At 50.9% G+C, this 17,765-nt stretch overlaps 1 protein-coding gene across 4 annotated transcripts in view; it reads right to left on the reverse strand.

Moving 5' to 3' along the window:
* Positions 1-885: 885 nt before the first annotated feature.
* PLXNA1 (plexin A1) overlaps positions 886-17,765 on the reverse strand; it is a 115,624-nt gene continuing 98,744 nt past the window's right edge. For all 4 annotated transcript variants that reach the window (XM_041425561.1, XM_041425557.1, XM_041425559.1 and 1 more), the window contains exons 24-32: positions 17,443-17,589; positions 16,480-16,639; positions 15,823-15,926; positions 15,314-15,410; positions 14,458-14,648; positions 13,618-13,787; positions 11,730-11,942; positions 8,601-8,751; positions 886-5,247 (exon numbers count right to left, since the gene is read on the reverse strand). In XM_041425561.1, coding sequence (XP_041281495.1) covers positions 5,152-5,247; positions 8,601-8,751; positions 11,730-11,942; positions 13,618-13,787; positions 14,458-14,648; positions 15,314-15,410; positions 15,823-15,926; positions 16,480-16,639; positions 17,443-17,589 — 1,329 coding nt within the window. In that variant the 3' untranslated portion in view covers positions 886-5,151. The remainder of the gene's footprint in view (positions 5,248-8,600; positions 8,752-11,729; positions 11,943-13,617; positions 13,788-14,457; positions 14,649-15,313; positions 15,411-15,822; positions 15,927-16,479; positions 16,640-17,442; positions 17,590-17,765) is intronic.

Genomic DNA, 17,765 nt, shown 5'->3' on the forward strand with positions numbered 1-17,765 from the left:
ATAAAAAACAAAAAAGCAGCCTAATTTGTGTGACTTTGGTGTGTGTGCTGGGCTCCTGCCGACCCCACACCCCAGGGATTCACCCCCTCCTCTCCAGGAATGCCTCCCCACACCTGCCACAGCCACGACCTCGCTGAGGAAGCTCCCCCTGTGAGGAGGGTGCTGAGGTGACCGGCTGCTGCCCTGGGCTTCTCTCCTGGTGCTTCACTTTGGGACCCTGCACAGACTACAAATGCACTTTGGAGGTACTCAGAGTTACAGGAGGACACAGCTTTAAAGACAAGGATCAGGAGCTAGAAAAGATCAGGAGCTGGAAAAGAAGATGTCCCTGCAGCGTGCAGAGCCTGCAGAGACACGACTGCAGCATCACCTCAGCACCGTGTACTTCCTCCCAAACACTTGTGCTGTCACCCTGTTATGTCCCATGGGAGGAAAGGCCAGGATGTCCGAGGTGTAGAAGTGAAGCTGCCCCAGCCCTGGTCAGTTCCTGTGGATCCCAGGGAGTGGCAGAAGAGTCAGGCAGGTATCCACCTCTCTCTGCTTGCAGCATGGCAGGTTCAGCTCCTCTGCGTCTGATCAGCAGCTCCGAGCAGTTTGAAAGGCAACGAGTAAAATCAAGAGGTTTAAAGCAATTTAACATGAGCCACCCAGGAAAGGGGCTGATGGGGAAGCCACGTAAACCGCCCTGTGAGCGTCTGGAGCTCCTTTGGTGAGCGTTAACAACCACACCTCAGGACCCCCACACCCACACATGCACCGTATTGCTGGCACATCATGATGCTATTTTGCATCACATCCTCCCGGCACAGCCACGGATTTGCCCCCTGCTCCCAAAGCTGCCTGCTCCATGCACATCACCCCCAAAAACACAGGCAAAACACCAGCTTTAGCAAAAATGTTTAATCTCTCCTTGATGCATGTGTTTATTTACAAGTACTAAATCTGAAGAACATTAAAATAGGAAATAGCAGGATATTTACACGATCAAAGGGCGCTTGACCAGCCACGCTGGCCTGTTGCTTCAAGTCTGAAACAATCACAGAAAGGGAATCAGGACTCCGGAGTGTGATTCTTTTTTTCCCCATTTAATTTTCTAAAACTATTAGAATTCTCTGCCTCCCGCCGGGTCCGCCTTGGGTTTCCCCCTGCTTCCTTAAAGGACAGCTTGTTGTGCGCTTTGGTCGGGAGCGGGTGAGCCTGCGGGGGTCCCCCCAGTGTCCCCCTGCTCCCCGTCCCCAGGCTGGGGCCAGCTCTGGGCGTGACACGGGGCTCCTGCTAGGGGAGACACTTCCAGGCTGGACTGCACGTTTTTAAACCCCAAACTGAAGCAAAAGGCAACGAGAGCAGGGAGGGACCCCCTTGTTTGCAGTGGTGGGGGATCAGCTTGCATGGTCCAGCTGCCTCTGGTGGGGGGCCAGAGCAGGAGTGCCCAGAAATGCAGGCTCACAACAAGGGATGCTTCTCCATCTCACCCCACTCTGGGGCACGGGCTACACCAGCAGTAAGAGGAGGCTTGTGCATGCTTCCCAGCTTCTCCACACCTTTCCCTCTTCCGAGGCAGGGTCTGACAGGGCCAGTTCTGACCCCACCAGGCTGGTCAAGGGAGGGTGGGCAGCTGCCTGGCACAATTAAGGACGCTGGGCATCATGCGAAAGGCAAAGGTAGCACCAAGAAGCGCCAGAGGCTGCGGGCAGCACTGCAGTGCCCACCTCGCTGACCAGCACACTCCCTGTTAGGGGCAGCAAGGGGACCCCTGAGCAGTGGGGAGCCGCTGGGGTACCCTTCAGTGGAGCAAACCACAGACACCCCAAAACTCTCCAGGAGGAAGCCAATGGGAACTCATCCCAAGGATCACACTATGGGCAGTCAGCATCACCAGGGGGCTGGAAGAGCCAGGTCACAGCACAAGGGGAGCCCAGAAAGCAGAGCCACACCATGGCACTGCCAGCCTGCCCAGCATGACCTCCCCAGGAGCCTCTCTGCTGCCCAAATCCATCTCAGACCCACCATGGCCAAAAAACTCATCTGTCCCTCCAGGCTGGCTGAGGGAGCACCCACAGCATTGGTGCTGGGAAAGCTACAGGCTAATAAACCTCAGCAATTAACAGTGCTTCCAGCCCTCTGTGTCAAAAGGGAAATCTTCAGGGAGGTGTTCTTAGAAACACATCTCCATCCCCTCTCAACCATCACAAAACCCATGTGCTTGGCTGCCCCAACAGCAACCAAAGCTCCCCAAGACACTCTTACCACTACAACAGGCAGAAGCCACTCCAGTCCTGGACAGAGACCCCAAAGCCATCGCTCCCCTTCCATCACACCGCGGTGATCACCGATGCATTGCCGCCATCCTCCGGGCGATTTCCAGCACCTCCACCAGCACCACGCAGCCAGCAATGCCACAAGGAAGAAGTTTTGCACCAAAGAGAGCTGCAGGCACCCACCACCCCATCACAGCAGCAGTGAATCCTACAAAAGGACCCCTGGAGGGTTCTGTCCCACCAGAGCACCCAGAGAGATGCTGGCAGCCAGCAGTGGCCCCAGCACAGGGCACACAGCTGTCCTTTAAGGCTCTCCAAGTACCACATTTGAGATGTGAACCTCTAAAGTATTTCTTTTTGCTGTTTTTTTTTTTCTTTTGGACAAGAAAGTGGCAAATTAATTTCAAATTAAAAAAAAATTAGGTAACAGGTCTAAACAAACCTCTAATATTCAATACTCGCAGTTTCTTTGTTTTATGAGTTTTTTTCTTCTGTTTCTTAAAAAGATCAACTCAGACTAAAATCTAGCACAGTCATGCAACAGCCCACAGCTCTCAGAAATCCAGCGACAGCTCAGGGTTCATAGGTTTGGGAAACAATTATAAATTCTTTTTCAAACAGTTTTGCTGTTGTGGTTGGATTCTTTTGTCATCTTTTTTTTTCTTTTCTTTTCTTTTTTTTAATCAGCATCTTCTCTCCTTTCCCTCCTTATTAAAACAAAACAAAACCAAACAAAATTACAACATAATGAGAGACGTGCAGGCTTCAAACGGTTGTTCTGCATGGTGAGAAAGGCTTGGAAGTTCCTTCCACACCATTTGGTATCCTTTTTTAACTTTTTTTTTTGCAGTGGTTGTTTGTTTTGTTTTAACTGGCTGTGTAAATTCATCTCATTTTTATATTTGTTCAATTCTCCTTCAGTTAACTATACAGCACCCCACTGGGGCACGAGAATTAGATTGTAACCACATATATATATATACACACTTTTATTATTTTTTTTTAATTAAAAACTTCATTATTTCTCCCTCTCCCCCCCTTAACTTGCAATTTAAGGGAATGGACAGAAATCAGCCGGGCTTCTCTCCACTTGGATTTCGACAGCTATCTGCTCCTGGCAGTGTGGCCCCATGTGCTGTGGCCTGGGCAGTGACAGGAGCTTCAGTACAGAAAAGGAAAGGGTTTTGCTCTTTTTCTTTTTTTTGGAAGTTTTTGGTCACCTGCTGCCATTCAGGGCAGCATTCAGCACCTTTTCATCTCTGGAAAGCACAAACCCACAAGGAACTGACATTTCCAAGGGGGAAGCTGAGGGAGAGACCTCAGGTCTCCAGCGAAGCCCTGTCAGGGCAGAGGCAGCGGAGGGGAGATGGGGCGACAGCGAGGAGAGAAAGGGGGAGAAAGAAGGAAAAGACAGAGAAAGAAAGGTCAGTCTTGGGTGGAAGGTCCTGCACACGTTTGGGCTCCCCAGGTGGAAGAGCAGGTGACAGCCCCACGGCAGCCAGAATCCCAGTCCCTGCATGGGCTGGGAACCCAGTGGGGTGTGCCAGGCGGATCCCAGTCAGGAGTGCAGAGGAGCTGCCTCCCCTTTCGCTGGGGATCTGGTTTCTTCCCCTGCATCAGCACAAAAAGATGATGGGGAAAAATAAACTTAAAGGGGCTTTGTTAAGGCGGCTCCAGTGCCAAAGAATCTGACACAAAAAGCCAGGCTGGCTCTGCATCAACCCTCCTGACAGCCCCCAAGGCCCCACAGCCATTCTCCACCCCACATCATCCCAGGACAGGTAGGAGCAGGCAGCACTGCCCAGGCAACCCCACGGCCACCCAACCGGGAAAACAAGGACAAGCTCAACAAAACACCAACCATCCCTCAGCAATCACCCAGGAAAAGAAAAACCAGCCTTGGGATCTTCCTTCCTCTCTGATTTTGACCTCCAGAACCACTCAGCAGCATTAAAATAACAGCATCTATCCAGCTAACAAAACTCCCAACTTTTTTTTTCTTCAATTTTTTTTTTCGCACTAAACAACATTCAAATAAAACATGGCACAGGACGTATTTTAGAAATATCAAAGCTCCCTTTCCTGCCCACCCCTAAAGCCCCAACCCCAAATCTCCCCAGCATCAGTCCTTTAGCTTATCTCTTAAAATCGTTTTTGTTAGTTTGTTGCAAAAAATTCAGAATATTTTTTCCCCTCCCATTTTTTGTTATAATTTTTTTCCCTTTAAATTAAAAATTTTGTTTGTCTCATGTAAATTGTGCAAATATAGCAGTTAACACTAGTGGCAGAAGGCCAGAGAGAGAGAGAGAAGGGGGCAGAGACAGAAAAAGAGAAGAGGAGGAGGAGGAGAGGGGGTGGACAGCTGGGGGGAAGGAAGGGAGAGCAAGTCAAGTACAGTAAAAATAGGAGCCCACCCACCCTCCCTTCACCAAAGTAACAACAACATCCAAACGCCTTCCTAGAAAGCCCCGCGGTCCCGACCCTCCTTCCGTGTGGGCTCAGGGGCTCTGCCCAGGCAAGGGCCGCCCAGCAGGTCCGTGGGGCAGGATCCCCTTCTCCTCCGCCCGCACGGCCTCTCTGCCAGGCCCCTGCTGCATCCCGCTTGGACCGGGGGGTTTGTCTGTGGGTCAGGGAGTTCCATCGACGCTGCTGCCGTCGTCGGGGTTTGTGGTTTGTTCCGCTAAAGCGCGAGGTTTCTCCGTGTGTCCGTGGGAAGCGTGCGGAGGCGCGGCGGCTCCCGCGGGCCCGGCCGCTCCCAGCCCCAAAGTCTTGTGCCCGCGGCTGCCGCTGGCCGGTCCTTCCACCCTCCCTCCCTCTGTCCGTCCGTCCATCTGTCCGTCTGTCCGTTCATCCTGCCGCCCCGCTGCCGGACGCTGGCGCCGCCGCCGCCTTCTCAGCTGCTTAAGGCCATTGTGTCGATCGCCTGCTCCAGCTTACTCCGCAGCCGCTGCCTCCGGGCCTGCTCATCCTTCTCCAGCGCAGCTAAAATCTGGGGAGAGAGGGGAGGAGAGGCAGTGAGGAGGTGCCCTTCTACCCAAAGCGGCTCCTTGTGGCCCGCTGGCTCTTTGATGGCATCGGGACACGGGGATGTGGCCCCATGGGAAGTGTTCTTGTGCCCCAACAGGGCCAAAGGAAGCGCAAGGTGAAAGACACCGCTGTGAGTGGTGCCATCCACAAACTGAGCGCCCCAACAGGGCCAAAGGAAGTGCAAGACACCGCTGTGAGTGGTGCCATCCACAAACTGAGCCCACCAGGAGCCCCAGAGGGTCTGCAGTGACACCCGGGACCTGCCTGACTAACGAGGAGCCAAACTGCAATGGGGAAAGGAAGAAAACACAAACAGAGGGTGAACCCCAAATCCAAGCCAACGACACCTTCCCGCCACATCTGTGACTCCAACAATCCTGTAACACCTGAGGGAAGTAGGGGTTGTGTTTCAGAAACCACAATCAAACCATGAACTGGTTCCACATGCACAAAAACACCAAATCCACAAGGCTTCAGCTGCCACCAGTGTTAAAACCTGCCTCATTTCATCTCAACAGGGGTGCTGGAAGGGGACATCAGACAGATGCACCAGCAAAGCCTGGGAGCCCCCAGTCCTGTTCAAGGGGTGCACCCACAGACACGTGAGAATGACTTTCCTGCCTTGAAATCCTTTCTCTAAACAAGCTGCTGATAAGGATGACAGACTGCAGGCTGGAGGGACAGTCCTCTGCCCTGGGCTAGATGTGACCATGCCCCCAGGGCTGGGGAAGGACTAGCAGCAGCAGGAACGAAGAGGATGAGACTCAGAGTAGGGAAAAGGGAGTAAGAGTGTAAAACAAAGGGGCAATTGCCCTCCCAGCAGCCAGGAGTCTCGTCTCAGTAACATCATGCCAGCAGAGCAGAAAAGCTGATTTAAAAAAACAAACCTGACAGAAATCTCATCTCCTCGGGTGAGCTAGTTGAGAGAGCAAATTTTTTGCAATTATATATCAAGGCATCCGTCAAAGGGGACTTGATTAACCATTTCATTGGCTGCATAATTGGAAACCAACTGTTGTATAATTAATAGACTTACTAGGAGGCAGGCAAAGTCCATCAGGAGCCCTACAGGTAACTTCTTAATGGGGAATCAGCTCCCTTTGATTAAGAGCTGCTGCAGTGCTGGCAAGTTGAGAGGAAGGCAGAGCATGCTAAGGAGCATGCACCACACTGCCACAACCAGCCTCTGGCCACCAAGAGACTGGGGCTCCCCCAGGCTGCTTTGGGGCAGGACCAGGCTGGCCCCTGTCTCCTGGGGCAGTAAGTGATGCCTGATGGAGAGTCTCCTCCCAAAACAGAAAGGAAAGCTACATCTGGGCACTGGTATCAGCTTCTGAGGAGGGGGAAAATCACCAGCATCAGCTGGACACATCTGATTTATCTCCCCTGGCAGCAACATCCCAGGGCAGCAGCTGGACTGGGAAGAACTCATAGATTCTGCCACAAACCTGCTACTGGGAGCACTCCCCCCCATCCATCTCCACAGATGCTCTCAGCCCTCATTATACACACAGAGTAAAATACCTGTAGTGACACACAGAAATCAAAACCCCACGTGCCTGAAAGGTGCTTGAGCTGGAAGCAAATGAGATTGGTCAGAGAAGTGAAGGGAAGCCTAGTCCCCCTACCTGCCTCCTCTGCCTCTCCCAGCCAGAGAGCAGTATATCCTGGAATGCTGAGGTGCCAAATGATTCCCAAACTGCCCATGCCTTTATCTACTCCTCTCTTATCTCACCTTTACGGAAACAATGCAGTCAAAGGAAACCTGTGCTGAGTGTAGAGACACCCAGGTTTGTCACCTGCTGTAAGGAGCCAGGACCACTGATTACCAAGATGCAAGTACCTAAATGAAAATTAATTATGATTTTCATTCACAGCCAATGACAGCATATTATTGCACTGAACAACAGGAAAAATTATTCTCTCCCATTTTGCATCAAAGAGGGTGCAATCGGGCTGCATATAATTGTGCTTAATGATGAAAACAAACAAAGGGAACAGCTGCGATTTATTAATCCCATTACAAATAATAAAAGAAGTTCCTGAGAGCTGTGAACACACTTGTGATGCTCAGAGAGCAGGCAACAGCAAGACACTCAACAGATGTCAGGCTGCTGTTGGCAGGCAAGAAGAGGACCTTAAGAGCAGCTCATTAGTGCCATGGGTTCATCTCACATGGTCACCTCCATGCTCTTGCCCAGGACTTGGAGGATTTATTTAAGGATTGTGGGACTTTTAGCCTGGAGGAAGTGAGCACTGGATGATGGCTCAGGGATGATAGCTGGACCACAGCAAATCTAGATCTTCCAGACTGCTCCACTTTCACTCTCATGGTAGTCACAGAACTGTGTGCAAACTGTAAAACCCCAGACCCCTTCATGGTCAGCCCATGCATGGTGACCACCACAGCATCTTCCCAAGAACCAGGAAAGCCAGGATCTCCTCTTCCCTCCTGTAAAGCACTGAGTTCCACAGGATATTGGCCACCATGATCCCAGTGCTGACCTTAAACCCACAAGCCAGGTCTGCTACAACTTTCCCATGGACCCCTTAAATTCACATCTCAAAGAGGTACTGGGAGAAGTCTCTTTGGATTGCTGCATGGTACAACAGGCACCCCATTTCCTCTCCTGGCTCTGAGAGGGAAGATGTTCTGGCACTCTGTCACCTAAATTAGCCACTGTTCAAATATAGTCATCAACCCCTTTATTGGGACAATAAAATCTGTATTATCCTGCTATGGGAATAGACCTATATTTTACTGTAGTTACATATTTTATTGCTTTAATAAGATGTAGGCTGTGGATTTGAGCAGAGTTTTGAGAAATTAATTTGTATCAACTACAACAGAGGAGTTCTTAACCATCCTTACTGACATTCACAAAACAAGCACTGGAGAGGCCACCACATCCTCTAAGATTCCTGGGGAGAGAAGCCAAACACCACCTGTACAGTTCCACAGCAATGGTACCACCATGGTGCAGGATTGATGACAGTGGATAGGGGAAGCACACTGAGATAATGCTGGGAACTCTGCAGCCTCATGGAACTCATGTGCCAAATGCATAGAAAAATAGGTGTTTCCCACATTACTCAATGCAGAAAATATGAGGAATGAGCACTGCCCACTCCAGCTCCTGGCTTCATGCCTCCCAAACCTTTCCTTCTCCAGCAGCCCAAGCACAGACATGGAATATGTTACTATTCCACATTTCACAGTGTAGTTTTCTATAGGAAAAAGCAGGGGACTGCAGAAACAAGGACAAAAAGACTGAAGTGGCAGCTCAGGCCTGACTCTGCCTCACCACATCTTACCTCATCCTTGTACTTGGTGATGTAGGAGTAGATCTCGTGCAGGGCACTCATGCTGTTGAACTGGCTGAGGTGTAACCGTGACTGCTCCGCCAGGTACGCGCTCATGTCCTGGTCACTGATCGCTGGCATTTTAGCTATATCTGCATAATATCTGCCAGGGAGGAACAGAGGAGTGGGTCAGAAATAGGGACAGACAGGAAGAGATGGGTCCCTGCCACGATGGTCACAGAGAACAACCAAGGAAAGGCAAGTGAAGAGCATCTTTCCTCCAAGCAGTGACATACAATCACCCATTTTAGCACTGCTCACTAAGAGGTCTCTGAACACTCCACAGAGCAGTCAGCACTCTTAGGAATGTGGTCCTGATGGAGCAGCACCCAGCTCAGTCCAATTCTGCTCACCATGCTGGGAAGCCAAGCAATCTTGCTCTAAGGGATTTTCCATCCTCTCCTAAACTACACATTTTTTGTCCTTCCCATCCCATTGGCATGTTTTTCCACCAAACTACATGCACTAGGACCCTCCACACCTGCAATAACACACAAGGTTTTGCTACCACTCTCCTAAGGTCACCATGCCCCTAAAGCCAACCATGTCCCTTTGCATTCAATTAAATACTTGAGTTGTGAACACATGACAAGGTGACATCCTGCCCCTGCAGCAATACACGTGCTGTGGCAGTGGAAAAACAGAATATCCAACAGGATTTTGATCACAGCCCTGAGAGGACAAAGCTGCAGCATCCCATTACAGCAGGAGAAACTCTCCTGCAGACACCAAGCAGACACACCAGTGGACTGACTGCTGAGGACTTTTTGGAAACGAGGGTTTTGTCCACAGGCCTCGTTTTAAAAGCAACCCCACCCACAACAAACAAGCTCTGGCTGCTCCCGGGCAGCAGTATAACCAGCATTTCCACCTGGAAATACAGAGCGCCAGCCTCTCTCAGGTTTGCTCTGCTCCTCATGACTCCCCACTTGGTAAAGTTTCTGGTACAGTGATTAGCATCACTTAGCTGAATGCTGAGATGGAACACTGCTGAAGCACTTGGGTAGGAGCAGATGGCAGCAAGACCACTTGAGAAGATGAATATGAGGATCCACTCCATCCCACTGCACTGAACTCAGCTAGTGATAAACTACTTGGGCAGTTTTTACAAAGAGGCTCATTCATATCCTGAAAATCATGCAAGAGAATTTCTGGATGCTGCCAGGAGAGCAGTGGTCTGAGGTGAGGACCTCTGACTAAACCAAGCATCTCCTACACCCCTAGAGATATCTCACACCCCAGAGTGACATCTCCTAAAGCAGCAGTTTCACGCTCCGGGTGTTATCATGACACATAGGATGGGAAGAAAACATCATTTTTCAATACAAGTGTGCATGGCTCACATGGACCAAGATTCCAGTCACACCATCCATTTCCAGTGGACACCTCTGACCCCAGCAGTGGTCCCCTTGGGTTTCTCCAGGTTTCCCTCTTCCTAAGCCCTTCCTTGTGCTATTCCTGCCTCATATTGGCAGGATGCCCTTTTTTCAGCTGGTGCCTGAGCCACAGCAGCAGACAGACCTGCTGTTGGGACTGGCAGTCCCACTCAGCCACCCCCGCACCACTCCCGTCCCTCCTCTGCAAAGCTTTGTGACTCTGCCAAAAGCCAGAAATGCTGATTATGCCACAAATCCCTGCAGTAGAGGAACAGTAGTAGACATAGTCACCCCCTGCACAGGACATCTCTGCCCCCTGCTCATCTGCCTCTGGGACCATAGCAGAGGTAAGCAATGGCAGGTACATCTGTCACCACTGAGATCTCCCACCTCCTCCCCAGGGACGCAGAATGTCTAGACCAATGTTTAACTCTGAAATGGTTTTATACCTTTTTTCTTCCAGGCACATACAGAGAGCTGAATATTTTTGTCATAGAGATGGCAAGGTCAGAGAAATTCACCTTATGAAGCTTGTGCTGTTCCTACGGGACCCCACTCCAAAGCCCCATCCAGTCCCCTGCAAAGAACTTCCTCCTATTACAATGCAGCTCATCTCTCATCTCAGGCATCATATTTCAGGGGCACCTTTCCTTCTGATCCAAGCCCTCCCTTCCTCGAGGGAAGACACTTGTCTTTGTACTTGCCTGCGAAACAGCAAGCGTGCCAATGGTGCAACAAAAATATCTGTGTCCAAGTGAGTACCCAAGGATGATTTAGGCTACACAGTTCCACCCTTACAAACAAGAGAATATGATATTTACTGTTGTCTGGACATCCTTCATTTAGCTCATTCTGTATTTGGTCAAGATGCTGAAAAAGGGCCCTCAGTTATGAAAAATGAATAATCTTTAGCCCAGCACATCATCACCAAGGAAAAGTTGCAACAGCAACCTGAAATCTGCCATTTTTTAAGTTTCATGAAGTTCCACTTTACAAGATGGCAACATTTTAACCATAGCTCTGTTTAGAGGGCTTTGGAGGACATCTCCTAGGTTTCTCTCCCAAAAGGATAAAGCTAAACACAGCATTATGCCTGAGTGCATCAATTTGCAATCAGTCTCATTCAAACCCTGAACCTTTAACACTACATTAATTCAGCAGGACAGAGGGACATCTCTCCTCACCTAACAGGGAAGGTGGAGGGTGTTGGAAGGTGTCAGGGGACCTGCTCCTCTCCCTCTCCTCAGCACAGAGACTGTAGCCTGAGCACTGGGAAATGATAATTTTCAAGCATTTCAGCAAAACCTGCATGTATTGTTGTGATACAAAAAAAGCACTTCTCTAGTCCAAGGCTGAGTTCTCACTGCTCTTCAAAAGCAATCAAGCGAGGTGTTAGTAATTCCCTAGTACAGACCAAGTTTTTACAACAGAAAACATCAGACAGCCTAATAGTGGAGGTTGCTTTTAGCACCCCTTAAGCAAGTCACAAACAGCTCTTTAAAACAGTCATTGCAAACTCATTCCAGGAGACAATCATGAGAAAGCATCATCCCCCAAACAAGAGGACCACTTTCTGCAAGCATTGTACAGTCCTGCTTCAGTCAGCTACCAAGAGGAGCCCTCCAACAACCCACATCCCCACACCCATGAGCATCCACTGCATGTCCCCCAGGAGAAGCAAGGAGCTATTGCCCAGTCTACTCACCTTTCTACCCAGCTCTTGTAGTTGGGGATGTCCTTGGCATACAGTAGTTTGTTGGAGGGAGAGTCCTTTCCTAGCTTGTGCTCAGAAGTTGAGCAGGAGTCCATGAATGTCTGAGCCACCACGGATAGGCAGGCATCAGTAATACTGTTCTTGTGAATGTCGAACACAAACTGGGGGTTCTTAATCACATTCACCCAAAAACGTAGAGGTAGACTGAGGGATGAAGGAAATAGGAGTCAGCACCTGAAGCCCACCCTGCAGGGCAGCTGGAACATACATGCACATCCAGTTGGAGAGAAGGAGCTTTCCATGACCCAGAATTGGGCAGGTTGCTTTTCCCAGCATTCCAGGGATGCAAACAGCCTGGGTAAATGGCAATTCTCCCCTGCCCACCCCAAAAAAGGCTGCAGTTCTCCATGAAGAAATTCCTCAGCACTGCCAAGATCCCCAAAGGCAAACCAGGACAGTGCAGATCTGTGGTTTCCCCAAGGATCCACTGTCACTGAAGAGACTTTGCTGAGCCCGTGGGTCAAACCAGACACGGTCCCTTTCTCTGACATTAATAATCTCTTTGAAGGTGCTGTGTGGCATTTCACACATCTCCCGTGGCAGAGGAGGGAGTTAGCTGGACTCCTCAAGGGACTCATTAGCACATTTAACACCAGAGAAAAATTTAGGTGGCCTCAGATGCTGGAAATAAAGCTCTCAGCTGTAGAGACAGCAGGTCTCCTGGCGAGCCATCGACTGGTTGTTTGCTGCATACTGACACACACGTGCCACCCTCCATGGCTCCACTTCCCAATCCTGCTGCCCCTCTCCTCTGCTAGGAGCACCTCAGAGCCTCCCCCATCAGAAATCCTCCTCACTCTGTCATCCCCCAGCACCTACTCTCAGTGAATGCTTTTATCTTAAAGAAAACACACTTTGTTCCCCAGGACTTTCCTAATGAGGGTACTGGGTGCATGTACATATTTCATTTGTGAAGGGAATGGCCTGGAGAAATTAGCTCCACATGTCGAATTAGCGCCCAGAGATAAGCACAGGCATTAGTATGCAAGAGCCTGCATGCCCAGCCCCTGAAGAGTGGGGTTTTTTTTCCTCCCTTGCCTTTCACTCCTTCTTTTAATATAGAAAGCTGAGTTATAAATCAGTTCCAAGCGCTTCCGTGCTCTCACAACTCCATTTAAAAATGTTTCTTTTCCTGCCCTGCTAATTGCAAACAGTTACTGAACTGCACAAAAGCGTTTTGGCTGCCATTTAACAAATGCCAGACACGGGGAACATACGTACCCGTCTCCAGTCACAGTAAAATCAGAGAGATGAAATCAGTGAGGCAGCAGAAATGAAAAATGCCAAAGGGGGCTAAGGAGCCAGCACCTGCCGGAGCCCCAGCACGCACCCAGGTGTCACAAGCTGCCCCGCCCCAGCGTTCAGCCAGCGATTAGCAGAGCAGGGGCTGGCTCTGCGGGCAGGGGCAGGGAGGATGTGCACGCAGAGCTGTGCTGACTTCGTTTGGGCACGGCTGAGTGACAGCAAGGAGTGTGGAAACACCTTCAGGACAGCAGAGATGAGAATTGGGGCTGGCAGCCCTGGAGGAGCCCGGAGGATGGAGAGACCAAGGTGAGATGGGAACAGAGCCCTCAGCCACTGCAGCCATCAGGGGGAGCGTGGTGCTTGGGATCTGGGGAAGGGCTGAGGGAGCACTGCATTCCTGGGATTTTTTCTGCGAAGGAAGGCATGCAAGGGATTTACCCGCACCCGAAATACAGAGATATGGGCCTCTCTTGTCCTGGATCATTTCCAGGTTCATATTTCTGCTCCCTGTGGTAGGGATTGGAAGCTGTGATGTTGTTAGCCCACCCCCCAGCCCACTGTCCTTCTCCATTACCAGTTACTCTTCCAGGTGTGCCTGACATCATAATCATTGATCTGATGCTTATCAGCTTGTTCATCCAGGAAATCAAACATGTATTTGATGGCGAGGGGCAGTGCACTCCCACGGTGAGCTGTGCTAAAGATGGTCTCAAACAGGTCATCCACAAATTTCTGCAGGGTGCCCTGGGGAGGAGAAACAGAAAAAGGCTGCTCAACACCTTGGGCCAGCAGAGAGGTGGGTCTTTAACTAATGGTCAGCCTCTAACCAATTTCACTTCTTTTCCTACACCTGAATGAGCAGCACGGTACAGTCTGCGTAACCCTGCTGGTTAGTTCTCAGTGGTTTATACTGGGAAACAGACACTGCAGTGATGAGGTATCTCCTTCACTGTATGGTCTGGCATGCTAAAAGTATACAAAGGAAAACACCATACAAAACAAAAGTGTTGTATGCACTGAGGGAAGTGGAACTTGCTGCAGTGCCAAATGCCTGGGGTAATCAGCCTTCCCACATCACCAGTCCTGCAGTTTTATCCCAAATACCAGAGGCACCTACCCCAGAGCATTTTTGCTTTCCAGACCAGCAGCTGCTCAAGGATACAGGGAACAGTAAAAACACCAAAAGGTGCAAAGAGCAAACAGGAAAATCCACTCAGGGGATATTCACTGATGGTTTCAACACACAAACCCTTCACCTCCAGCTCAGAAAAGAGAGCAGATGAGGACCTCTTCCTGTGCTAGAGCAGGACGTTAACAAAAGAGCAGTGCTTACCACTTTTGGACAACCCAGATCACTACCCTTCCCTCCCAGATTTCCAAAGCCAGGCACTAGCTCTGGGTCTCTGGGCCGTACCTTGGTGGCCAACAGACGGGTCAGGTAGATCTCGGAGACCATCTTGCTGCCCCGGTCACCCTCCCGCTGGTCCATGTGGTCGTGGTTCTTCACCAGGTGCCAGAGCTTTGTGCCGCTCTCCAGGTCGGGGGTGATCATGGGGGTCCGCGAGCGCAGGCTGTCGGGGCTGCTGGCTGTCCTCAGCATGCTCTCTGCAAGCACAGGGCATGCTGCTACCCTGCCACCTCTGCCTCACCACCAGCCCCATCATCCCCCTTCCCTCCACAGGAGCTTTGGGATTCAGCCTCTGCAGCCACCATGCACTGGGAGCTGTGCTGTGACCATCCTCACAGCCTGCTGGGCCACGTGCAAGCCTGGCTGATGTACAGGGGCGAGGACAAGCATGGAAGGAATTCTGCAGAGCCTGTCCTGCTCCCAGCACGCAAGTGCCAGGATCACAGATGCTTCCTGTGCCACATTGAGCTGATCACACTATTCCCTTCCAAACCAAGGCTGAAGTACACCTGCCAGTACATTCGTGGGAGTCTTCAACTCTGCTCTTTTAAGTGCTAAGTGCCTCTGTGCTTATTTTAATTAGATTTCAGGGGAATAAAAGGGAAAGAATCCCTTAACAGCAGCCATCTAACATTTGCATTTTTCCCTTGAGCCCAACACACTGCAAAGAAAGATGGCTCTGAGGGCACCTGCTCTCTCTCCAACACTAGAATAAGTAGCACCATGCAGGAGAGCTGGGAGTTTGGAGGATTTTGTTCACATGAGTTACAGTTATAGTCACTTGCCCTGTGACTTGATGCACATGCCCAGCCCAGTGCCACCTCCCCAGTCAGCCCAGAAGAGGATGCCCATGTGCACTCACCATATCTGCTGAGTGACTTGGTGAAGGTGGAGGAGTTGGAGATGTTGTATGCTGAGTTCTGCTTGGGCACCAGGGCTACTGAGGAGCCATCTGTCACCTGTGGGCAGAAATGGACTGAGCAGGCTGCCACACCAGAGAGGCACAGGGAGAAACCAGCCCCAGACAGATGCAGTGACACTGCCACCACCCCAGGGACATCATCTCCAGCACAGGAGCCTGACATATCTCTGTGACAGCAGGGGGAAGGGGAAGAACAGGAACACACCAGAAAGCTCAGCATGAAAACAGCAGAGTAAGGTCAGAGTGGGAAACAGACTCTATGACCCTGGAAATACCCCATTTAAAAGGGCCACAAACAAGAGGTGTAGGCAGGAAAGTAACCACAGACCTCCTGACCATGGCCCTGGAGAGCTGAGCCCAGGCTCTGACCAAGCTGAGGAGGAAGAAAAGATGCTGAAGCTCAAAGCAGCTGGTGACTGCTCCTTGTTCTCCATCATGGACAGACTTACCTGGTAGTGGGCCAGGGTGTTCAGCCTCTTCCAGTCATTGTCAATCTTTGTGGTGACATCTTCATCCTGCAGTATGATGCGGGCCATCCTGCCCTGCCGCCACTCTGTCCCCATGAGGGAGAAGGGCTCATGGTTAGTGGATAGTAGGAGCACAAAGCTAAGGCAAGGGTACAAGCACAGTTCCAAGGCACCAGCTTAAGAGGCCTCCCACCCCTCTCTGAGCTCTAGGGCTGATGGCTGTCCATGTGCTGGACAAATCCAAGTACTCACTCAGGGAAAGACAGCACCAGTTTGACCCTGGTGACTGTTACCTTTGCTACTCTCCATTCCCCTGTTCCCCCTTAAGAACAGGACTATTAACACTGCTCTCAACTATTGCTGGCCTCCTTGGATCTCAAGACCTCAAGCCTGCAATTCAGACCCCAGAAGACCCAAGGGGGCTCTCCTCCTCACCTCGTCCACTGGCAGGATCCACACTCTCATGTCAGGGCTCCCCACACACAGTCAGTGCCATCAGCATGGCAAAAGGGGACTGAAGAAGCACAAATGTGCTTCTGTAGAATCTTTTGATTTTCCTGCCCTGCACAGATTTATCGGCACTTCTGCTCTTAGTCACATCCCTGTTCCCCACAGGGAAGTGCTTGGCCTCTCTCTTACCCAGGTCCATGTCTCCAGCTTTGGGTCTCTGGGAATAGGGCACACCCTTGTAGACAGCATCCAGCAGCTTCTCCTTCACCTGCGTGATGGTGTCGCAGTTCAGCACCTTGACAGGAATCTCTGGGGCATTCTCATTCTCAGGGTTCACACAGTTGAGGGTCTGCACAGGGTCAGAAAGGGTTAAGTGAGAGGCTGTGGCACACTGGCTGTAAAGGCAGGCCCAAGGACACAAGGCTACAGCTGCCTACAGGCTGTGTCTTCTCACCTCCTGAGCTGCTGTGGAGTTGTAGCCACATGGCACATTCCTGCTCCCCTTTCCCCACCTCTCCCTGCCACCCTCAAACCTCCAATTCTGAGAAAGGAAGCACAGTGTCAGTAAAATAATCCTGGGCCAGCAAACCATGCCCAGTGCAGCAAAGCCTGTTGAGAACAAGCAATGCCCAGGCACACCACTCCTCATCCCTGTGGAGACTGAGCTGCAGGTGAAGAATCAGCTGCAGGCTCAGCCAGGGGGAAGGGTTGGCCTATCATTTAGCTGGACAGAGGACATGGCTCAGAAGAAAGACGAGAAGTATCTCTCCATCTCCTGCAGCAACCTCAAAGCTCTAACTTTGATCCCCACCAAACATGAGATCCATATAGCACAAGCTCAACAGCATCTCCCACCCAAACCTGCCATTGCCAGGGGTTTGCTTGGAAAGTTATGGAGCAGGATTCATGGAGTTCATGTTTGGCTTCCTTGGGCCCATGGCAACAGCAGACCTTACCAAGGAAAGGCCCTGTTTCTGACCTTGTCTGAGATGGGCCCGACTCAGACAGGGTGAGAGGCACCCCAGGAATGCTGGAGAGAACAACAGACAAAACTGTCTCTAAAAGTATTTTGTGTGCCTCCAAGATCTCGTTAAATAGGACCTGGCAGTCCTGGCAAGCACCAGTACCCCTGAAGCTTCTCCTTGCACTAACCAGCATTTTGTAGTCAATCTGCTGCCGGATGAGCTTGTCCTCACTGAGGGAGTAGCGAGCCTCTCCTGTGATGGCATCAATGGGTCCCTTCTCCATCTGCTGCTTGATGGCACAGTAGAGCATGAAGAGTGGTTCCCCAGCACATTCCTGTGGGACAGGGGGATGGAGGAGAGGAGAGAGAGGAGTTAGAAGGTGCCAGGCACTAGTTTTGCCTTTCAAGAACTCCCACCATGTCAGAAGTCTCCTGTGATCCTGCAGCATCAATCCCCACACATGGCATTATAAAAAGTCTTCATCCCTTGCTCAAGACTGCAAGGCGGGGG

Source organism: Onychostruthus taczanowskii, unplaced genomic scaffold (genome assembly GCF_017590055.1).
Source record: "Onychostruthus taczanowskii isolate IOZ18803 unplaced genomic scaffold, ASM1759005v1 scaffold9, whole genome shotgun sequence".
Lineage (NCBI taxonomy): Eukaryota > Metazoa > Chordata > Aves > Passeriformes > Passeridae > Onychostruthus > Onychostruthus taczanowskii.